General features: G+C 40.3%; 1 protein-coding gene and 1 pseudogene across 2 annotated transcripts; one reads left to right on the forward strand and one right to left on the reverse strand.

Moving 5' to 3' along the window:
- Positions 1-645: 645 nt before the first annotated feature.
- Arhgap11a (Rho GTPase activating protein 11A) lies at positions 646-20,246 on the reverse strand. Of its 2 annotated transcripts, XM_020186709.2 has the most exons (12): positions 19,454-20,246; positions 16,092-16,162; positions 14,555-14,651; positions 13,942-14,192; positions 12,954-13,117; positions 12,638-12,784; positions 10,334-10,408; positions 9,460-9,627; positions 6,771-6,900; positions 6,205-6,313; positions 4,320-4,458; positions 646-4,005 (listed from the first exon to the last, which is right to left on the reverse strand). In XM_020186709.2, the coding sequence occupies exons 1-12, from the start codon at positions 19,580-19,582 to the stop codon at positions 2,450-2,452; spliced, it is 3,036 nt and encodes a 1,011-aa protein (XP_020042298.2). In that variant the 5' UTR covers positions 19,583-20,246; the 3' UTR covers positions 646-2,449. The 2 variants fall into 2 exon arrangements, with proteins under 2 accessions (XP_020042298.2, XP_073921699.1); XM_074065598.1 differs by lacking the exon at positions 16,092-16,162 and having other exon boundaries at positions 19,454-19,585.
- Positions 11,389-11,509, forward strand: LOC141421169 (small nucleolar RNA SNORA40; annotated as a pseudogene).
- Positions 20,247-25,191: the final 4,945 nt, after the last annotated feature.

A 25,191-nucleotide genomic window follows, 5' to 3' on the forward strand; every position in this document is an offset into this window, starting at 1 on the left:
ATCCCATCCAGGGGAGAGCAGATGGCTCCCTAAGCCTACCAGGGTGCCAGAGTGATTCTTAAACCTCCACATTATCAAGAGAAGCCACACTCCCGGCACATTGCAGAAACAGTCCAAGTAGACCCGGATATTTTTTGGCAGTCTGGGAACGAGTGTCATGGGATTCCAACTCTGGAAAGAAATTTGAATAGGGTTGCTACATCCAGCAGGGGGCTGGGGGTGGGAGTGTGTGTGTGTGAGTGTGGAGAAATCAACAAAAAATTAGGGATGAGTAAGTACCTAGGAAACAATAATTAAATTGCTGGATGAGGTGAGTCCAACCTCCTCACCATAGCTCCACATAACAAACCCACTATCATCTACAGTACAGCATCTTTATGCAATGAATAGCAGCTGGCAGAACTCATCCATGCGACACAGGGTCTTTTGTTTTTAAAGCCAAGCGTCCTTCGTGGTTTTTTCTTCCTTGGCCACTCTTGTATCTAGCACACTAAATCACGAGATACTTCCTACTTTGCAGTTCTGAATTTTACTTCAGCATTGTTCACTGTTGTCTTCATTTTGTGTGTGGAAAATCAACTGCTACACTGTTTTTGTGCTGAATGAAAAATTGAGACATGCCAGACATACCCACTGCACCCAGCATCATGTGAAAACTTTATTCCAACTGATTAATATCAGAGATGTTTAGAGTCAGTTTCAGAGATTTCAGACCACAGTCTTTTGCTGTTGATTCTGGGCCCCCTGGTAAGGCAGAACATTATGGTGACAAAGTCATGTGAAGAGGCTATTTCACCAAGGAAGGGTCCAGGCATAACCTTCAAAGGATGACTCCACTGACCTACTTCCTCCAACTAGGTCTCACCTCCTGAAGTTTCCTGAAACTCCCAAAACAATGTCACCAGGTATGGACCAAATGTTCAGCATATGACCCTGTGGGGACATTTCATACTCAGACCACAGCATGGGGTCTCACTATGTCGTCCAGCCTGGCTTGAACCCCCAGGCTCAAGTGATCTTCCTACCTCAGCCTCCCAAGTAGCTGGGACTATAGGCACACACCACTGTACCTGGATAAAATTTGGTATTTTAAAAATAAAGCATATCATTTATATCCTGGACTTGACGATTATCAAAATTCACATTTTTTTAGTCAAATATTTAATAGTTCTGAGAAAGGACTGATTCCCAGGTAATGAGTAGAGAAAACAGGAAATAGCTTTAACATAAAACAGATGTACGATCACTTAATGAAGTGGAACACCACTTTATGCACTCGTCTGATGACGCACACCATAAGCATGTGTGCCGTCCTGCTCTGTTCTGCTCTGGCATCTAAAACTTGACATTCTAACTTCTCACCTGCAAAGCTATCTTCAGTGGTTGACTCTGTAGACTTATTCCTTTCTCTCTCATATCCACAGGACATGCTTATTGATCATAATATTCTTTAAGCCTATAGTTTCTAATACTTTAAAATACAAATTTCGACAGATTTGCTTGACAATTTGATTCCGCTTCCAATTGGCACTTCAACTTTCATTAGTCTCAGGCAAGTTATTTTCCAGAAGTTATCTTTAATGTCTATCCTAAATAAATAACACTTAGACACAAGATAAAAACCATCAGAGGTTTTTATCCAAATAAAACAGAGACAACTATTCAAATTCTAAAATTAAGCATCTTCCTAGAAAAAAACACCGTGATTAAATTTTTTAAGTTTAATTATTCCTCCTTAATTTCATTTCTACGTTAGATAAAACAGATACAAATGTATTTGTGCAAATTATCTTTAAAAACATAGTATGGCTTAAATTAATCAACTATTTCTCTATCACAACAGACAATCACACTTCAGTCATTCTTCTGTTTCAACCATTGCTGTTAAGTGAACAAACTTACATTTCCAGGAGGTATAAACAAAACTATTCTGTCCCACACAGGAATTAAACAGTAGGATACCTTTGAAGCAGATTAATTTCTAGGGATTCTGGTAAAGACAATACACATCAATATTTCAAGACTTAAGTTCTTTGGGACCTACCCTTTCCCTTTTCATAGTAGAGCTTTGTTATAGAAACCTTATCTGACTTGGAGGACTATCTAGAGTTGAGCACCATCTGCTCACTCTTTCCTACATACACAAAGTAAAAATCATGCAAGCTCAAAGTATTTTTTTTAATAAATCCAGCCAATGATTTCTTATAACCTCTGTCTTAAGAGATCACAATAAAATACATTTAAATACCACCATAATTAAGAAAAACAAAGTAGTCATATATAAAAGTATGAAAACTCAAAGTTGCTGGTGTGCAGAAATTACAATGTTTCAGAGAAAAATGTCCTGCTTAACAACCATTCCCAGCGGCACAGACACGAAATCATCCTGCAAGTCATATCACCAACCGCTCATTTCATTCACATTAGTGACAAGAAGAACATTTGCCAATTATAAGTCTACAGGTTTACTTGTTGGTAGCAGTTGAGCCTTTCCAATGGGATTTTTTGGAGAACCTTTGTACCAGGCCCTTTCTCTTTCTGGTGGCTTCCTAATGACCCTGCTTTTTATCCCAGGAGAAAAGCCCATATTGCTATTTACAGCAGATTTTAAATCATGATTAGTCAGGTCATCCAAGGGAATCTTAATTTGGCCACCAGGTTTGACCTCCTGTTCACAAACTCTAATAGAATGAAGAGAAGCATTCACAGACTCTGGGTACGTCTTCATTTTTGAGGAAGATTTAGAAGTCAGCTCCATGCTTGATTTTGAAGTTGCACCCATGTTTGACTGTCCACTTGATGGTGACTGCTGCTGGTTAGGACCTGATTTAGCACAGGATGCTGAGGGCTCTTTTGACTTACAAGAGGGAAGAGCACTGTCACAGCTCACAGATTTAACCAGAGGAGAAGCAGCATCAGTGAGACCTGCCAACTTCCGCCTTACAGGTTGTCTGCTGTACTCCAACAAGGAATTAATTCTTCTGACAGACTGACGTACAGGCGTACGTTGAAACTTAAGAGGTGACTTCACTTTTGTTCTACTTGGTTCATTTAAAGAAAGCTTATTAAACCATTGAATGTGATCTGAAACCTTTCCATGCTCTGACATTGGTAAACTTTCAGAAACTGTTTTATGGCATGTTTCCACCAGTGACTGCTGTTTAGTGATTCTCCTGGGCCTGGATTTTGGGAGGTTTATCATATTACAGGTACTCTGCGGTGAGGAAGAGGACTTGACCTTGTCATCCTTGGGAGCTGCAAGTTTCACTTCATTTTCTCTGATCATATTCTCATTCTCTTCTGACACAGTACATGGTTTATCCCTTGGGGACTGCTTACTTTGTTCATCACTAGGGAATTCATGCTGGCTTACATCATCTTTTGGTATTTCTGAAGGAATGTCCTTTTCTGAGTACCATTTCATCATTGCTTCTCTACCAAATTCTTGAGTGTGATGTGGCAAGAGTTCTCTTTCTGAACAAGAATTTTCATCCTTACCAGTACAGATTTCTTGCTTTTGCTCAGATTCTCCTACTGCCAAATCATTTATTTCAAGTAGAACTTTCTCTGGGCTATATTCCACATCAGATATCTCGTTCAATTCTTCTTCCCCTGCATTAATTGCTGATGATGACCTGTGATTTATCAATGCATGAAGCTGACTTCCAGACTCAGAAAACGCTTTCTGAATTTTCACCAGGGTCTCTGTGGTCAGGTGACTTTCATCCCCACTAAGGGAGCTTCCCATCACAGTGCTGTGAGGCTGGCTGTGCAGAGCACAAGGGGTGTGCTCACAGGATGCAGCTGGTGACTTTTCACCCACAATGCCAGCCTCCAGAGAAAAGTTTTCCATCCCAAGATCTCTCGTTACCAGAGAAGCTTCACCTGCATCCATTTCTTGAAAACTTGAATTACTGGGTCCTGTCCAAGATATCCGGTAACTTGTCCCATCTATTCGCTCTGGAGTTAGTAAGTTTTCCTCAGATTTACTCATCTTTTTTGAACCTAAAATGAAGTATTCAGTGCTTTTAATACTTTATATTTGATCTAGTTTTGAAATATTACCCACACATGGCAAGTAAGGGTATAAGCATTCACTTCCAGAAAATTAAACATCTGTGTTGATGTCAAATATTTTCATATGCGCATTTACAAGCACCCTGCAACTGTTGATAGAAAAACACATTACTAGTTCAGATATTTTCACCATTCAAACATGAACTTCAAGCTTCTAGAACACCAAGTTACTTAATCTACCTCATCATTAAAAAAGCAAATAAAGACTTGTGGGCAAAACTAACAGTGTCATGCAAATGTACCTTTCTTTGGTAATCTTTCATCAACATCTGGGCTAAAAAGTAGGCCTGTTTTTACAGATTCAATTCTATTTTTAAAATTTTGTTGATTTGCAAGTCGCCGACCAACATTTTCATATCGATTGACACCAGAACATCCATTCTGTACAGAAAAGAAAAATGGAAGATGTTTTTGTTAAATAAACCTAGTCAATTCAAATTACTAAAGACAATATACATTTTTATAGGTTCCAACATCAACAGCTTTAAAAAAGGTAAGTAATAATTAGAACACAATTTTATAACAAACACAGATAATCTTGCCTGCTAAGGTATAGGCATTTGGTGATATTGTGTGATGTAAAAACAGTGCCATATTTTCGCTAATTAAAAAATATCTTTTTGTGCTGTCTCTGCAGGGCCTGTTAACAAATAGTGGGGTAAAAACGTTTAAAATCTCATCATCATACAATTTACATTCTAGATGAGGTGATCTGGATCAAAGGAAAAAAAAACTTATATCACACGAATACAACACTCAAGTAAAAAGTGCTAAGGAGAACAATAAAACAGGAAAAGCATGGAGTTCAGGGTGGGAATGTGGTTTTACATGGGGTGATGAGAAGATGGTTGGTGAGTAAAGACAAATAAGGGCAGAAGCAATGAAGACTTAAGTGAGAACATTTCGGGGAGAAGGAAAGCTAGTACAGTCTCTGTAGTTAAATGAGGTCAGGCACATTCTGCAAAAGGCAATGAGGCCAGAAAATGCAGCGAGTGAGCAAGGGAGAGTGAGGCTACTTTGATTTTTATTCGGAATGCAGTGAGTCATGGAAGGCTCTCAACAGGACAGGCCTGGCCTAGTGAGGGTTTTAAAAGGATCGCTTTGGCTACAGTACTGCAGCAAGGGTGGAAGCAGGTAGACCTGTTATCAGGGGCTTCACTGCAGTATGCAGCTGAGAAAGAACAGAATGAAAGTGGAAAAGTGGACTGGCGAGAACTGGTTAGCTTGGAGATGCTTCAAGAGCAAGAGTCAGTCAGGCTTTTCATGTACACTAGATACACACAGATATGGGACATGAGAAGGTGATCAATCAAGAGTGTGCCACGGTTTTCTCCTAAGTGACTGGAAAAATGAGCTGAATTGGGCAGACTGCAGGCACACCTGTGGCTTGATGGAAGAGATAGCAGCAGCAGAAAAATGCATGTCAGGGACTATATTTGGGACAAGTGACACCTGAGTAAACATCCAAGCAGAGAAGTCTAACAAGCAGAGATAAGAAATGGCTGAGAACAAGGGTGTAGCTCAGAGCACAAGTAGAATAGTACATGCTTGGAGAAAAAAAAAGGGAGAGAGGAAGGGAGAGAAGAGAGAAAAAAGGGCAAGAAAGGAAGGAGGCAGGGACAAAAAGGAAAGAAGGAAGAAAAGGAAAAAGAAGAGAAAAGAGGGGGAAGGAGGGAGGAAGCTAGGTTTGTTCAACGGCGTGTTCTGGGCTGGAGAACTTAACTTGGAAGTCTTAAGTAAATAGATTAAATTTGAAGCCAATTATTTCCTCAGTCCAAGGGTTAAGCTTTGGGTACTCTGTTAAAAAAGAATTTGAAAAGTTATCAGTGAAAAAGCAAGGAAAGAAAGTACACCAAAGAGGACTGGGTGACTGGCTGTTTCAAATAGTAACAGGTCACACCCAGTGAGGATTGACAGTGCTTGATCATTGGTTGGGGCAACCTTGAATTCATGGGTGACCTTGAAGAGAACAGTTTCAGGGGAATGTTGGACCAAAGCGTAGCTATAAAGAACAGCAGAGACCCACACTAGCTGGAGGGCAGAGCTGGTTGAGAGGGTCTTTTAGCTTTATGCTAACTCTATGCGGGTTAGATCAGATCATTAATAGATCAGAGTGTTGACACTTACTGCATCTCTGCTACTTTTCCCCAGACTAAATTTCAGACGAAGGGATCTTCGAACCTTTTCTTTACGACTGATTTTAGGAGAGAAGCATCCTGCTTTTCCTGATTCTACCCTAAAGAGTGGAATTTTAAAATGTTACTTTATAATATAAATATCAGAAATTCTTACACCATGAAATTTGAGAACGTCCACAGAAGCAAATCATATTGCTAGTAACTGAAAAAGAATTAAATGTTAAAAGTTACTTAAGTCACTCATAAACCAGAATTATTAGAATAGACTAACTTTAAAAACTAACAGGAAAATTTGAAATTATACCATCAACATAAAATAAGATTTTAAGGAAGCAAAGTAGACTCAAATTAGGCATTTCTTCCCTGGTTGGTTTGTGAAGGGAACCTGATTAATAAGAATATAGAGACTGAGGATTTTTTAAATTATGATTCAAATGATTCTTGGTAGAATGACAAAATATCTTGCAGAGAATCTTATTTCAATCATATGGTATAAAAAATACATATATAATCAAGTGTTTAGCCAATGAAAACAAGATGTCCTAGATAAATTACCTGCAAACTTTTTTGCCTGCAATCCTTTTACTCCGCCTTAGCACATCTGTACCGATCAAATGGTTGCTACTGATGGCTACAGGAGAGAGGGAACTCTGAGATGACCCCTCTGGGCTTGTTTCAAAGTGAACTATAAAAAACAACATGTAATATGTCACACATACTTATTTTCTTTTCAAAGGGTAAAATAGTAATAGCAGCAATTAGATTTAAAGCCTTAATTTTCATCCCAAAGCGAAAAGAAAAATCACACAATTTCTAGTTACCAGTTTTAAGGTGTCAAGTAACAGACTCAACTAAAAGAGCCATATTGGTCTCTTACTTTTTAGTTGCCAGTTAAAGGTTAGAGTAAGCACTACTGCTTTTGCTTTAAACTCTTACAGTAATTCAAAGAAGAGAGGGACACTGTCAAATGTTTTCGAGCAAGCTGTGGAAACAGAATGGATTTTGCCTTATCATTTACCAAATGGCATTAGACTATGAAAATAAATTCTTTGATGAATATAAATATTATTGCTAAGTATCCAATATATTATCTGGTAAAAAATGTTAATTAATGCAATTATAAAAAGTAAACTATTGACAAGCTCGAGTCTGAATATTCTGGATGCACCTCCGAGCCAACTGTTGTCCCAATGACTCTGGAGGGTAATTTGTTCAATATTTTTTTTGTCAAGCAAATAAAAACTAATTATTCATGACACTGCCTAACCACTTTGCCACTACCATGTTCCATGAGAACAATCTATGATGGTTACAACAGAGCTCAATTTAGTTACTGAATATTGTTTATATCATGAAATCAACCATAGCAAAAAAAACTATGAAAAACAAGTTATGAACAAAGGCTCCATACACATTTGACTTACGATGGAATCATACCCAATACACACTCAACAAACATGAGCTCTCGTAATTCATCAGTTATTGATAAAGAATTCACAAGTTCCCCAAACTGAGATATTCGTGAGATATTTTTGGTTATCAAAAACAAAACAAAACAAAATCACACTGACTTTTGGGCGCACTTGCTAGAGAAAATTTTGGAGGCCAACATAATATATTCAATGAGACACAGCTTTACCAGCTTTATACTAGGCTTCAGTCTAGTCATCTTGAAAATGTACCAGTGGCCATAAGGAGGCATAGTCAGCATGCAGAACAAAGTAAATTTATCATACAAACAAGAAAAACACTGTAAGTAGGTACCATAAGGACTATAGATTAGTGCTGCTGCTTTCATTCATTAAGAAAAGTAGGTATCTGTTACAACCCAAATTTAGAAACCAACCTGTTTTCAACCTTACAGTTGGAATTTACCGAATTGTGACCGAGAATGTGCAATCAAAGAAAAATGTCAATTAGAATGACAACAATATTACTGTTATTGAACGTTTAAACATTTTTTATAAAGAAAATTCACGGTCATACAGGCCCAAACTAAGGTTGAAACACCACCACAATGTTTTGGAGGAAGAAGCAACAGGTTCATTCGTAGGAAGATGCTGTAATGCTAGTAAGAAAGGGCCTAAAATTCACATTTACCACTTGGAAAGTCTTCCAAACTGGAAAGAAAACATGAATTTACATTAAAGGACTTTAAGTTTCCAACCTCTGACTACCAAAGACCTGTAGATGGAAACACCAGACTTCTTGTGATTACACTTTAATAAGGCACAGAGCACCTATGAAGAAAGGCTTCTCTTCTGGAAAAGCTCAAGTTGATATTCTGTCAACTTGAATAAGGAAAGCCTGAGCCTTTGAGTAACAGAAACCAAAAAAGACACTTTGGAGAAGAAGAGCTCACAACTTAGCTATTGTGTCCTCAGTGAAACTTTTAACACTGCCTAAAACAAGTAAGAATCTAAAAGAACCAGAGATCACTCACATTTTGATTAAATGTGAGACACACATGAAATGGACTTAGTTACAGTTTCATTTTTGCTTAATCATAAATGAACCAACCTGTATTCTATGCATGCTAAAAAAAATTGGCCAACTCTAAAATTACAGTAACAAAAACTTACATTCAATAGAGAGGATTCTGAGTGTTCGTAAAACAAGGAATGATAAATGTTGGAAATGACAACCAGTTACCCTGGTCTAATGACTACACACCATGTACATGCACTGAAATGTCACTGTACAATTACTATTTGTCAATTAAAGATAATAGGCTGAACTTGAAACAGATCTGGTGACCCTTTCAGAACAGTATAAACAAAGTTTTAAAGCATTCATAAAAAGTACTTGAGAATAAAACTCAAAAATATGCCCCTTTCCAAAACTGTAACAATGGTAATATTCTCAGTCACTTCTGACAGTCTCAACTGAAGAGCACGCAGTGACAGTACCAGGCTGCGGCCACAGCAGTAACCAAGGCAGGATTCCAATGCCCCATCACATAAAACCCCAGCACCAATGCCTTCCACAGAAGCCCAAACTCTCACCAAGTTACTTATCATCACTTTCAATACACATGGCCATAAAACATATACTTATAAACACTAAAACACTAGTTGTATTAAACCAGTATTTACTTTAAGGCAGGGATTTTATAAACATTCAGAGATTTGATAAGATGATAAAGTTCTGGCCCTGAAGGGCATTATTAATCTAATGAAGCACTTTGCTGAAAAGACATTCATTTTAATGTTTATTACCCAATCCTATAAGTTCTATTTGCTACCTGACACTGGTGTAGAACTGCTACTGAAGAGAGTGCTCGGCAACAGCTCAAAATTGAAGTTGTGCTTGACAGACCTCCTCTTCTTACTTGAGAAGCCATGAGAGGAATCCACTGGCAGCTTACGCTTGGCATTTGGAGTGAGAATCATGGGTGACACAGATGGCTGGACTGAAAACAAAACAAAGCAAAGCAGACCAACCAATTTGCTGTTTCTCCCTGAGTTGATAAAATATAAAAGCTTTATTCAATTTCTTCTTATAAAGCTATTACATAAAGCATAACCAAAAAATGTAGGATATGGTCCATTATTTATTATGTTAGATAACTACATCAACACTTTGAAATTACTTAAAATGAAAATAGCAAAGTTGCAAAGACTCTTAAGAAGCAGTAGTGACCTAAACTAGATCAACTAGAAGAGGCCCACAGCACTCGAGAGATTACAGTAAAGGCTGACTGGTGAGCACTACACTTGCTGCTCCTCACACTACTTCACTTCTTCACTCTGAAGCAGGTGGTCATGCTGTCTTCAAGTGAGTATGTTCTGACACAATGTACAGTAATACATTCCTGGCTCTGAAACAAATGAGGGTGAGCTACTTTCACATGTTCAATAGATCCAACCTCAAGCAACTGGCTGAAAATCATCATAAAGAAAATTAAAATATGCCCACAGACTACAAATTCTCACCTATAATTTTGGGTTCATTTTATCTAATGTAATCAGCAATGACACAATTAGTATACAAATAGTACAAATAACTCCATGGAAAAATTAGGATTTGATTAAATTTAATAACTAAAATAATTATTGTAACTATTTTTTTAGATTACTACAGCAAAGTTCATTGAAATAGGTACATATAACACCTACCAGTTCTATCCTGTTGAGGGGTAAAAGAGGGTGTTCTGCTGGATTTAAGTTTATTTAGGGCTCCATTAACAAAATCTGAAATGCAAGGTGTATACAATCACATAAGCAATTAAACCTCAACTTCTACCTGCCTTTCACCAATACTGGTAGTCTTTTAACCTCTAGCTTTCTGTCAGCTTACACACTTTATTTCAACATAGAAAAAAAATAGGGGTGTAGCAGGGAGAGGAAGGGGGCAGGGGGTAGGGGGGAGAAATGGCCCAAACAATGTATGCACATATGAATAAATGAATAAAGAAAATAAATTAAATGAAAAAAAGGCCAATGAATCTGCTGTTATTCCATTCCCCACTTATATTCCCATAGTCCTTAAACAAAGACATAATATAGAAATGAAATATAATGCAAAAATGTCTAATGTATGGAATGAGTACAAAAGAAGGAATCATTTCTTGCTGAGATAAGAAATGAAGGTCTGGACAGAGGCAGGAGAGATAGAAGCAAAGCTGAACAGAGGGATTTAAGAGAGGAAAATGACAAGAATCGGCCATCAGTGTGTGAAAATGGGGAGACAACTAGACTTCCCACTGACGGCTGAGCAGACAATGGAGACACCAAATGGAAAAGGAAGCTCTGTGAGGCATTAGATGTGCCTACAAGACACTGCCGTAGATGTGAATCCATTTGTGGAAAGATCAAGGCCAGAGAAGTCAGTTCGCAAGTTAGCAGCCCAGAGGAGGTAACTGTAAAACGTAAGTGAATGAGACCAGTGAAGAAGTGTCAAAAATGAGATAAAATACAAAAAGCCAAAGAGGTAAGGAAGAAAAAACAGCATAGAATCACAAAAAAACAAAGAGAAGAAAAAAACTGAGGAAATAGTTAAGTGATCAGAAATTCTAAATAAATAATAGGCCTAAAAAATATTCTGTTTAGCTATGATGGTGACTTTAATAGTAATAACTTTACACAAAAATGATCCTAATTTTCAGTCACAATGAAACACAAAAGTCTTTTGTTATGTTCATTTCCTTGACTAATCACCAAATGTCACTCAAAATACTAATTTAAATTTAAGTTCAGACAAAGACTCATAGACAGGTGCAAAAAATAAATCTTCTTTTGCAACCAAGAACTCATTGTTCAATATAAGTTTTGATACATATAAGAAGGTATATGGTATAAATTAATTAATTAAAGTTTGGAAATTGCCTAAGATTTCAGGAGCCCAGTGACACCCTGATTAGATAAGCCTCTGCAACTGTGATTTCTAAGTCACTCAGTGTGTGGTACTTTACTATATAGTACCATGGCCCTAGGAAAATAATACAGAAGTCATGAAAGGAATATACAAAGGAGGCAAAGAAGACAAGAATGCATATGAGCCAAGATGAAAAGGAATGAGACAGTTAACTGGTTCTGACCCTCAAAATATGAGACATTTCCTAAGGAAGAGGAATGGTCTATCTTCTTCACTACAGGAAGTAAGAAATCTTATCCATTTCACCATAATGTAACTTTTGGTCTTTCTGATTCTTCCTCCGTAATATTTCTTCCATTCTTAAGTTGGCACTTCTAACTAATTCACGTGGCTAACTAGTTCAAAGATCTCTCACCTGTATTATTGCTATGCATTTTGGATCATTCTCCCTACCTCCAAGTCACAATTCCTCAAATCAGATCATTTTCTAAAATACTTTCATCATGTCAGGCCTCAAGTTACAAACCTTGGATGGTTCACCAACATCCAGGTTAACATTCTAATTCTTTAGCCTGGAGTCAGACTCCCATGATGCCACCCTGATCCAGATAGTGAGTCCTTCACTCAGGTCGCACTGGTCTATCTACAGACACGGATTACTTCCTCCCTGCACAATTCTTTCTCCACAGCATCCTTCTCATCTCCTGCACCCAGTTTCCCTGCATTCTACCCATTCTTCAAGAAGGCTCAATTGGGTGGTGGGGACATAGTTCACAGGTAGAGTATGTATATGGCATGCACAAAGCCCTATGTTTCATCCCCAGCACTGCAATTAAAATCAATCAATAAAAAGCTATCTTGGACGAGTTCTTGACAATTATGACCCAGGGAACGTTTCTCCTTTGAACACATTTTATGTTTGTGGTGAAGATTTAGCACTTATTATCAGACTCTATTGTCGCTTTAACTTTTAACACAATCATGTCTTATTTTTCCAATTATGCTGTAATCATCGAAAGGCACCTACCATAGCTTATGCTCATGTTCAAATGCATTTTATATAAAAGCAATCCCCAGCACCTCCCTAAAATGAGACCGAAACTTACCTCCCACACTCTGTCTCCGCCTTCTCTTGTATTCACCAGGAGTCTCGTATTCAGCTTCCTCAAAGCCCTCTAATGATGGAGTAGCACAGAGACCATCCATTCCCAACATAGCTGGCATCTTTTCCAGGATAAAATCTGGTACACGGCCTAGATGAAAGTGGACATAAAGATAATTATTATCCGTCCTTAATCCCCTCAAATGTGTAGATAGTAATGTGCCAACTTTCTAACTGCTGTCCTCACGGTTCACTTGAAGAAGCTGGGTCCTCCCTCATTTAAACAAATCCCATTACTCAACAACATAGCTACAGCTTACCAATATCCAGTGCACAGTCAATAAGGGTCTGGACCACTGCTGCCTGTAATCGTAGCTTCTTTTCTGTGTTAGCAGACATCTTCTCATGTCCTTCGCTTGTCTGAAGAAGATTTGGTGCAAATATGACTGCAAGATTGCTACTATCCATCTTATTCTCACTAGACCTTCGGTGAAAAAAAGGTTTATTACGTGAAAGAAAAGGTCAGAGTACAGAAGGCTAAAACAGACTGAGCACATTTTGAAGACCTCTTACTTTATCAACCACATACAAGTCAAAACAGTTACCTCTCATCTACCCATATTCATAATCATCTTGAACATAAGGGAAAGAAAGAAAAATAAAAAAGGAAAAAAAAAGCACTAAGGGTGGTACAGCCTGTCTACTATGCAGAAAGCCCTCAGTCTGACACCCAGCACCACAAAACAAGTCAACAAAGCACACAAGAACCAAAAACATATGGCCTTTCTATACTTAAATATATATGACAAAATCGTGCTAACCAGAGTCTACACTTTTGCTTTTCTGCATAAATTAAACATGTTTATTTGATTTTCAAAGTCATGCACAGAAAACTGGAAGTATTAGAAGGTGGCAAGTATGTATAATGAAACAAGTGGACTCACTAATAGATTAGAGAGGAAAATTTAAAAAGCAAACCACAAGTATTCCAAAACACATGGTCAGCATCCACACAGTAGATAATGAATTTTGAAAACTAATAAGCTGTTAAGACATTCACAATGCTAATTCTAAAAATCACTAGGTAGACTTTTTTATTTTTTGCGGTACTGGATTTGAACTCAGGGCCTTGTACTTGCTAGGCAGGTGCTCTACCACTTGAGCCATTCCCCTAGCCTTCAGGTATACTTCTTATAGTAAGGAAATACCATTTAGAAAAATTTCCATTTCCAACAAAATTTATTATCGTAAATCTTTAGGTAATAGAGAAATTTAACTCATTTATCAAGACTTTTAATTACCACTTACCTAAGAGAAACATTCCTGAGGAAGTTAAAGAAGTATCTTAATACATCAACTGTATGGTCAGCCATGAGACAGGAGAGCAGTAACGTAGCTTTGTTCTTCTCTGTTCCCAGCTGCTGAGCTTTGAAAAGAGCTTCATGCAGCTCGGCTGGGAGAATGGGTTCTGGCAATTCCCGAAAGAACTGCTTGAGCAGCCCTGCAATGTCACAAGGAAGCGCAGAAGACAGGCGGCCTTCACCCTGGTCCAACTTGCTCTGAAACAAATGTGGCAATACTGAACATGCAGCAGGCTTAAATTAAGAGTTTGCTGCAAGTGCAGTAACATTTATCATGTTATCAGTAAGTTTTCTTTCATAAGCTCCTTCTAACTCTTGTTGTGATATATATTACTGCTTTTCAGAGGGCAAAAAATAATTAAACTGAAAAAATTTTCATTTCATATATTTCATATTTCATTTGTAAGAATAAGTACCATGAATTTGCAAGTATTCTATGAACTTTTAAAGCACTGCCAGGAGAAATGTTATTTGCAAATTCAATTTCTGGCTACCAATTTCTATAAAACCAAATCAGAAAATGGCATACATAAGAAAGTATAGCTGAAAACTATGCTTACCTTCAGTGCTTTTAGACGAGTAACTGATCCTGACTTTCTAAACAGCCCTTCTGTGTGGATATGTGCTTCTAAAGATGTACATGCATCAACAAGAAAGCTGCAAGAGACATGTTTTCAGTGCCAGGCACACACTGTACCACACCCACTCACCTGCAAAGATACACACTGCACCCTTTCCTAAGCTAAAATTTAGCATCCTCCATCCTTGTGACAAGTCTACTTTCAGTTGTCCTCCTTGTGTCCTACCACGCCCATCTTTTTACTCATACACACTTCAATGTGCCTGCTCCATTCTTTGCTTTCCCTCACAGCATGACGTGCCTTGATGATTATCTCCACTCATCGCCCCAGTCCCTACTCAGTCCTTTCCTATCAGACATCCATTCTCACTACGCCACCACCAAAATAGCTCCCTCAAGGGTATGCATGGCCTTTGCTAAATTGAGTCAATCACCTTCTTTACACTGCTTGACCCATCATTCAACACAACCAGCCCTTCCTCTGCATACAAATACTCTTTTCACTACTCTTCTCATGGTTTCCTGCTACCTTCTTCATGGCTCCTCTTCTCCTGCCTAATGTCTACGTGGTAGATGACCTGGTAGTACATACCTGGCTTTAAATACTTATCATCTGCTACACTTGCCCAAAGCTACGGAAACGCTTTTCTCACCCCAACATCATTCCTCAGGAAAGCAGGGTGCAGCGCAGTCCTTGCAATCCTTCTCATATTAAGGGGTGTGTGCTCAATTTTTTATTCTGAACAATAACCTCAACGAATGTTAGCTTTATATACTTATATACTCAACAGCTGGTACCAACAAATTAGAATGTATATCAACAAATGATACAGCTGTACTGGTGCATAGTGGCTGAATGTCAGCCCTGCACACAGATAGTTTGTATTATTTTTTTAAACAAGGTCAAGAAATTACAAAGATTTAGTCATTTAGACTTTGCAATTCCAAGTGTTTAAAGCTATTACTGGGTTAGCATAGACAAAATGAACCCGACTTTGTATGGAGGGGAAGTTACAGTATGGGTAGAAGGCAGCTGCTTCCATGCCTTTAAAGACATCCTCTTAAGGCAAACTTTCTGGTAATTTCTGATGCAGTTAGTCCAAAGGTTATTTGTTAATAGTAAATGGCAAAGAAAAGCTCACGTATTACATGTATATCCACAATACTCCTACCTTAGTTTATTCTTTTATTCAATAGTTCTTAAAGAAAAAATATCAAAATTATTACTGAATTGATAACTTAATATATTATTTAATCTGAATCATGGCAAAAGAACTGGTGTAGAACTGAAAACTCTATGTTAACAGAAAAATAATTTGATTTCTATTATTTACTCATTACTGGGTATTAAAATTCCATCTTGGAAAAGAGTACAAATTACACATTTAAATTATTCTTCCCTAATATTGAGAGGAAATAATCTGCTAATTTGAAACAAACGTGCATATTAACTAATCATTTATTTTTAACCTTCTAAAACCAGTTTGATATTTCTTTTCATTTCAAACTCTGCTTACCTTGGGATGTATCCATATTCTGGGACCACAGAATGAGGCAATGCATTAAAAGGTACTCCAAATATTTTACCCTAAAATGATAAATTCATTTACTAAAACTCTAGGCATAAAATAAATTTTCTTAAACACTGGGCAAATTAAAAATATTAGGAAAAAAGACCTCAGAAATAAATTTAAAGCAAGCAATTGAAACAAACAAATATTTCAAATCCACTTGGTAAGAAGTAACTGCTCTCATTAGACCTTGTGCTAATTTGGGAGCATAAGGACAGCCAAAGTCCTCACTGCCCTCAGACAGTCCACCAAATCCAGCTAGCCTCTAATTTGATTGTGGAAAATCAATAGTTAGTGCTTAATAAATTCTTAAACAGAATTTGGCCCAGGATTTTAGCATTCCTCCAAAATACTATAGATTCCTCCAGTGAACTCATAAGTCCTGACCTTACTTATACTTTCCTTTGGTCCCCTTACAAACACTAACTTCACCTTACAAACACAAACTTGCACAAAGGCTAAGTGAGTTGATAAGCAAAACTGTACTTCCTGTCACTAAATTAAGTACTTCCTGAAATACTTCAGAAGCGGTTATTTTTACACCTGTTATCTCTCTACAGAAGAGTACTTTTCAAGCTCCGTACTAAGAGATCCAGACAAGGATTCTACAAACATTTAAGAGAAATTTCATTTAACTACTTTGAAAATCATTTTTTAAAATGCACATTCAAATTTTAATCCACTGAGGATCCCAAGATTAAACTGTGCGCTGGTTGACTTGAGTGTTTTTGCACACTCAAGCTTAAATAAGGTGCCACTACCCTTGTACCTGTATTTGAACTTCTCAGAAAGGTGTCATTAATTAAGAAGGTTGTAACTTTGCACTATACTGAAAAACTCAAGCATTTATATACCTGCATATAGAAATTAGGTGGGTATACCTAAAAATCTCACAGGTTACATTAGCTTGGATGTATCTGCTCTGCATAAATGCTCTTCAAACACTTATGACTAAGAACGTTTTTATTTACTCTTACATTCATAAAAAGAAACCATTAGACACGCTAATGACTTAGCACAGCAACAGAACTTTACCAGTCCTCTTGCAAGCCCCTGGCTTCGTGCACTTGGTGAATACTCCAAGCTGAAAAGATGGCACAGGATAGGGGCAGAGCTTAAGAGAAGAGGCTCCTCTAGGCAAGGCTGCCAGTGTTCAACGCTGGCTCTTGCACTATCTGAGCAACCTTGGTCACATTAAAATCCTCTGTCCCTCACATAGATCTTAAGCCACAGAGCTGTAGAAAGAATTAAATGAATTAAACATGTAAAACTCCTATCAGTATCCAACAAAGAGTAGGCATGCAAAGAATATTTGTTATTGTTTTACGATGGATAAAAAATATTCGTATGGGCAACTCCTTTATTTGCACAAATCAGAATTTTCTTGATACTTTGCAAACAAACAAAATACAAAAATAAATCAGACTCGAATGCTAATATAAGCCTACAACTGTCATACATAACTAGAATTTAGGATTTTCTCCCCTTATTTTTAGTAAGTGGCTTCATAAAGAACTATAATTTTTGGGGAGCTGGTAGAGGTGCAACTGGGGACTGAACTCAGGGCCTCACACTTGTTAGACAAGCGCTCTACCACTTGAGCCACTGCCCCAAGATCTTTTGCTTTTAGTTTGTTTTTTGGGGGGAATGGGTCTCATACCAACATCAGTCCTAGAGCCTCCTACTTCTTCCTCCAGAGTAGCTAGGATTGCAGGGATGCATTATCATACCCAGTCCTTCAACTGCTGCAATTTAATCTCAAAAAATTGCAGGCATTTTACATTTTATGTATTAGAATATTTAAAAAAAATTACCAATACTTTTCTTTAAAACCTCAAGAACAACTATTAGCTAACAAACACCAGAGCTATCCTGTTAGGTCATACACTTGTAACACAATGCTCTCCTGTATTTCTTCATTAGAATATTTTATTAGTGTTTCTAGGTGAATTTATACAACACAACTATTGATTATAACATAACAACTGTCATTAGCTGAGTAAGTCCAAAGTGGCAGGCACTGTGCTAAGCCTACCACAGACTTTCCTGATTTTTTTCAATCCCCTGCACAATCTAAGGCCAGACACCATCCACAACACTTTTAGAGCAGGAAACTGAAGCTTGGTGAAATTAAGCCAGCAGCCCATGTTCACAAATTAACGGTAAGCCAGATGTAAACTGAGGTCTGTCTGACTCTAAGGCAAGTGTCAGGTTTTCCTGTTAAGAGGTGAAAGAAAAAAAAAAATCCATGTACAAATTCTTCCATGAACTAACAAAACCAGTTATACTGAAAATCCTGGAAAGCCAGTTTTTCAACCAGAAATAACCACTGTAATTTTTAAAAATAAATAAACATACTGCTATTAATTTGCAAACAAAAACAATTCCTCCAGAACGTATAAGCTGTCAAGAGTATCGGAGTTTTCACTGCCAAGTCATTTTTTTTTGAAAAGTATAAACTAAGAACTAGGCAAATTAAGCTGTTAGTTTTTGTCTCCAAGTACTAGGAAGTAGCAATAAATTAAGCATATACATTTAAAACAAGGTTCCTTATATTCAATTTATTTTACTTTTCACAATGAAATTCTTGATCATATTAAAATCTCACTCACAATCCCCTTATCGCCACAGCCAAAACATCATCAAACGCTTTGCAATCATTTCACTCTGGCTTCTCAATTTGCTCATTCAAAAAAAGCCCAAAAACAAAAAAACAAGGAAGCTGTGCCTCAGGTTAGGGATGTGACTAAGTGCCCAGCACTCAAGGCCCTGGATTCAACCCCAGCACCAATAGGGGTGTGGAAGTTTTGTTCTCTCTTAAGTGTCATACGGTCAGGCTGCAGACTTGTTTCCTCACTGATAAATGCAGAAGTATCATCTGAATCCCATTTCTAAACCCGGTAGAAGGTACAGTTTGTCTCCCTCACCATGTATTACTTGCTCAAAACACAACACACTGGCAGCTGGGGATGCAGTTCGGTATCGGTAGCACAGGGCAGAAGCCGGAAGCCCTGGGTTCCATCCTTAGCACCAGAAAAATAGATTGCCACCATCTGGAAAGCATCTCTAGGAAATGCTAGTGGGTAGAAGCCAGGCATCCTACAATTCACAGGACACCCTCCTTTCCCTTGGCCAACAATTACGATTATCTAATCCAAACTCCCAATAACCAAAAGAATGCTATTCTTCAAATAGCAACAAGCTAGATCCACGCACAAGTGAACATTTTAATTGTACCACGATCGGGTCGGCGCAGGGTGTGCCTCCCCCGCAGTTTGTAACCCTAAATCCCCTTTCACAGAGCTTACCCCAGTCTCCGCGGCTGCAGGTTCGCGTCTCCGGCGATCGCATTGCTCACGGCAGCCCTTGACCTTGATGCCGTACACGGCCCGCAGCTGCTGCACCAAGGCCAGTCTGACCAGCCTCGGATCCCACATCCCGGATACGTCGCCCACCACCGGGGGCAGACTCCGGGTCCTCACTCGGGTCCGCCACCAAGTCTTCCAATTTCCGAACGCGCACAGGTTCGCGCCCCGCCCCTCCTGCCTCAGACCACGCCCCTCCCCGATCCTCAATCCACGTCCACAGACCCTCCGTTCCTGGCCCTCCGGCCCAGCCACTCTCCTCCCTTTTTCACTTACGCCGACCCTCAGTCCTCAGCCACCTCCAGTCCTTTCCCTTGCCGCCTCCTTCGCTTCCCAGTACCAACGCCTGTCGCAGCTGCTCACCACTTCCGGCCGCTTCCTACGTAGCGGTTTCCCACACCCAACCCTTGCCCGCTCCGACGTGTAGAAGACCCTTCCGTCCCGTCGCCCCTGCGTCCGTCTCTCGGCCCCAGCGCCCCGGTCACGCCCGGTCCGGCCCGGCCCAGCCGCCGGTCCAGCCGGCTGCTCAGCCTTTTCCCAGTCCCGGTGCCCGCCCGGGCTGGTCGCCGCCGTCACCCCGTTTCAAAGGCGGCTACTGCTCTCCTCCATCAGCCTTCCTGTGGCCCCGGCCCACACATCCTGGGGCGCTACTAGAACCAAGCAGCTCCCCTCATGCCTCCGCCCCACCCCCTCCGCGGACACCCGAACCACCACAGAGGCAGCCCAGGCTCAAATGGCAGCGCCAAACAGCGACTCCGCATCTGATTGGTCCGTTCCTCTTTTCAAAATCAGGACCATGAGGGGTGTCCACGGGACTGCCTGTCTGGGGAGTGCTGAACAGGATGGGAAAACCTAAGAACTAGGAAAAAAGAAAAGTGAGTTTCACTTGATCTTTGCCTTTTTTCTGAGGAAAATACTATTTAAAGCGTTTTTGAGTATTCCCGGTTTGAGCTTCAGAAAATCTATTTGGGGAAATGCAATAGACACCTCAGTTCTGCTTCCGGCCTCGGCAGCAGCAGAAGGCCCTATTACCGAGAAAAACCGATTCTACGGAACGCGGGGCGAGTCAACTTCAGACAGGATTTCAGCAGCCCGGCAGCACGCTATGGGAGCTGGTCTTTATTAGGGGTGGAATGGCTGTGTTCTGGTTCTGGCATAGGTGACATCATGAGAGGGGAGTGCGCGGAGGCGCTGCAGCAGAAGCCTCAAGACGCGGGGTTTAGGTTAGACCTGCCGCCCGCACCGCGAACGCCCTGGCGTGGGGCCGACGCTCAGGACCGTGCCCTCCCGGTCCCTGTCCGCCCAGGCGCGCCCCAGCAGTGCCACACCGGTGTCTGTCCCCTGGGAGGCCGGGACTGCGTGCAGACACATTGCATGCAGTTGTCACCTCACCTGCGCACGCCCAGGACGGACAGCGACAGAACGCCGCCTGCCTTGGGTGCTGTCGCATGCTCCCGCCCGCGTGCGGAGACGATTCCTGAGAATCGTGTTGCTCCCTTAGGGGTTCGAGGTCTTAGTTATTCTTCCTTCCCCCATCTAAGAGCACGTCTGGGGCTGGGGGCCTGCCTGCCCACGAAGCACCAAGCCCCAATACCAACCAAAATAAATTTAAAACATGTGAAGTCTCTGAGTGAAGAGATAGGAGCAAAGGGAAGTTGGACATTTGGGTTATTTTTGCAAGAGAGCAATGCGTCTGTTCCGTAGTGCAGAATGAGAGCAAAGGCGAACGGTGCGGGCCACAGGAGGGAAAGGGGACATTCACGGATGGGGACAAGTGCACTAAGGAAAGGCACAGGATTCTGTGGCGGTCAGTAGTGCAAGAGCCTTCACGGGGAAGAGCCCCGTGCCGATGACTAAGCGACCTGAAGAATCAGTAGAAATGAGCTGTGTGCAAGTGAGGTGAGATGGGGGTGTAGCCAGCATGCAGGGGGCAAAGGCCGCCATAGAAGCCATGAAAGGTGCATTCGAGATGGAAAGGAACCCATTCTCCTTGCTTCAGACAGAACTGAAAAATAACTAATGTGTCTGCAACCTCACCCCTTCCCCAAACGTCACATTGCTCCCGGCTGTAGAAGACTCAGCTTTCCTTTTCTGAAAGAGCAGGATCTCTTTTATTTCCTAATTCTTAAAAAATATTTTATTAGTTATATTAATTGCACGAAGTGAGCGGTTTTACTGTGATATTTCCATCCACGCATATATTATACTTTGATCATTTTCACCCCCTCTATTATTACCCTAATCCTAAACTCGGTCTCCCACCCCCACCCCTTTTAAACTCCCTTGCAATTTTTTTTAAAAAACGGATTTCATTATGACCTTCTGAGCTTGGCTTATTTCACTTCCCATGATGATCTCCAGTTCATCCATTGTCCTGCAGATGACATAATTTCATTCTTCCTGATGGCGGAATAATATTCCAGACTACATATATACCACATTATCAGAAAGAAAATATTCTTTATCAGAAAGACAATTTTCAGATCTGTGCTGGAATATGTCTGTGTCCAGGTCCTTTTTTTTTAAAATAGCTGAGCTTTGTCATGTTTTGTCTCCTTTCTCTTATGAAAACATTGGTTCTTAATGATATTAATACAATGGCTTACTTTTACTTGCCTCCTTGTACGTATCCACATATACGTGTGTAAGAGCAGACAACAATAACAGAATGAAGAATAACTAAAAGCAGAATAGCAGTAATGCCACTGCTAACATGACTGGTGAATGAGGTTCAAGTTCTTACATGATGCTTTTTTCTTCAGTAACACTCTAGGGATATATATAATCAAGATACAAAGTTTTAAACAAACTGGACATAATTCTTCTCTTTGATTGTAGAACAATGTACTGATAGATATATGGGCTGTTTCTGATCTATTGCTATTTCAAAAGATTCTTTGTGTATGTGTAGCATTCTTTGGTCAATGTATCCTTTGAATAAATTTCTACAAATGGGATCGCTAAGTCAAAGAATAAACAGACATGTTTTGTTTAACACTGCCAAACTCCCCTTATTGGATGGTACAGTTGTATTCACACCAGCAATGACTGAGAGTTCCTGTTTCCCCACAGCTTCTCCAATAGAGTGGATGTTCAAACTCTCAGATTTTTGCTAATTTGATAGGTGACAAATGGTATTTCAGTATAGTTTAACATTTATCTTTTTATGAACAGTGCAGAGCGCCTTTTGAAATAGTGCATGCATACAGTGGAGTAGTAGTATGAAGCTGTGAAGGAACATGGAAGGCAAACAGCTGGAAAGTGAGGTGACAAAAGCAAGGCGCAAATGGTTACTTACTTACATTTTCAAAAAGAAGCACTGCAGTCAGGTGCAATGGCTCATGCTGGTAATCCGAGCTGCTGAGGGGACAGAGATTAGGAGAACCAAGGTTTGAGGTCAACCTGAGACCCCCCCATCTCGATAATATAGGCATGATGGCAGTGCCTGTCATCCCAATATGTGGAAGGCATAGGTAGATGGGTCCCTGTCTGAGGCTGGCCCAGGGGAAAAGGCCTTATCTAAAAATAATCAAAGCAAAAGTGGCGGGGGGGGGGGGGGGGGGGGGCGGAGATGCGGCTTACCTACCAAGTGCAAGATCCTGAGTTCAAACCCCAGTACTGTAAGGAAGGAAGGAAGGAAAGCACTGGGAAGGTAAACTGAAATGTAATTAAAATGCCCAGGAAGAAGGCAAGAGCAAGGACAGGAGAGGATGAGAACAGGAGTGAGAGCTGGAGTGCTCTGAACAGGTCTCGTTTTATAGTCCAACCTTAGAACCTGTAAACGTTTATCACCTTTAAAATATAAAACAGGAAGTAATTCCTAAAATGGAAAACGCCCTGAAACAAATGAACCAGCTTTATCTGTTTAAGGGCGGTTTGTATTTCTTTTAATTTTCTGTTGGGATGGCCTTGTTTTTGTTTTGTTTTTTTAATTTAGAAACTTTTTGTATGTTACCCCTTTGTGATATAAGCTGTACATTTTTGGACTTTTTGCTTTGGTTTTTTTCTCTTTGTTTAAATTGTAGTTAATTAACCTCTTTCCTAATCCTTCTGGACTCTAGTCATAGTGGGAATGTCTCACCTCGCCCAAGGCACAAAGGGTTCACTCATGAAAGCTTGCACTGGTTTTCTATACTAGTGTTTTGTAGTGCTGCCGTTGTTTCATTTTTTTCTTAGGTTTCTGATCTCTTTGGAATTTATGCAGGTGTATAAGGTAAAGAATGGATCTAACTTTATAGTTTTCTATCCAGTCCTAGACGTTTTTATTTTACCTCACTTCAGTGAAGGTTTACCTCTAAAAATAGTCAAACACTACCCACAAGGAAAAGACTAGTCAGTCATCTTTGACTAGAATTGGGCCTTGTTCTTTCTTAGTTGGTACCACTAGGTGGCAGACGTCATTTTCGCCCCAGTTCACAAGGTCTCATCTCGCTCCCTTTCCTGTGAATCACTGAGTTTTCTTCATGTCACTGGGCTATTACCAGAGTCAAGGATACCACAGTGGCTTGCTAGATCGTCCTCCAGGATGAGGTGCTTTACCTAGATCCCCTCAGTGCTGAGGTACCTTACCTCAGTCCCCTCAGTGCTGCTATACTTTACCTAAATCCCCTCAGTGCTGAGGTACTTTACCTAGAGAACCCTCAGTCCTGCTGCACTTTCCCTAGATCCCTTCAGTGCTGAGATACTTTCCCTAGATCCCCCTGCGTACTGAGGTACTTTCCCTAGATCCCCTTCAGTGCTGAAGTACTTTGCCTAGATCCCCCTCAGTGCTGAGGTACTTTACCTAGATCTCCTCAGTATTGAGGTACTTTACCTAGATGTCCCTGAGGTGCTCGCTCACAGGTGTGTGTGTAGGTACTGATCCCTCACAGCCACCCCATCTCAGAGCTGTTGTATGGAATGGAGGGAGTTGCTATGCTCCAGATGAAGCCTCTCTGGGCTTCATCTGCCTTTCCTGGCTGACTGATGTTGGGGTTCTGTGCCTGGCTCCCTTGTCACAACTCAAGATGACTAAAGGTTATCTCAGCTGCAGTGCTTCCTCCAGGATCAGATGTCACAGTCCACCTCCATTCTGCCTGATCCTACTTCTTTCAGATCTTTACTTCTGATCTTCCAAAAGCACTTGCTAGTAAGCCTGTCGTAGCAAATCCCCACTTCAGGTCTGTGTTTCAGGCAGCCCAACCTTGGGTACAAATCAGTGGTCTTCCTTAAACAGCACCTTGAAGTAAGCCTGGTCACTAAAAGATGGTCCTAAACCAGCAGCACTGGCCTCCCCTAGAAACTGGTTAGGAAGAAGTGACTCCACCCCTGCCCAGACCTACTGAGTCAGAGTTGATAATTTTGTAAGAGTCCCAGGCTTTTTGTCTACAAAAATTTTAAGAACCCCAATCTAGGCTCTAAGGACAATGGCCTAAGCTTATCTGGGATTTTAGGTTGGGAAATCGAACTCTGTTTTGTCGTGCTGTATAACATGCAAACCAAATCCTCAAAAGGTGAAGAAGACCCAGAGAGAAACTTGATCAGCTGATAGGCCATTTGTCCTCAGGCCACGGAATTTTCTCCTGGTCTTGGGGTTGCCCTGTAAGGTGTGCTGGGATCCAAACAAACAGTCCAGGACTCCTGCTGAGCCTGAAATGACTGACAAAAATAGTCAAACACAGAAATAGCCTCTGGGACCTGCA

The sequence above is a fragment of the Castor canadensis genome, chromosome 2 (assembly GCF_047511655.1).
Source record: "Castor canadensis chromosome 2, mCasCan1.hap1v2, whole genome shotgun sequence".
Lineage (NCBI taxonomy): Eukaryota > Metazoa > Chordata > Mammalia > Rodentia > Castoridae > Castor > Castor canadensis.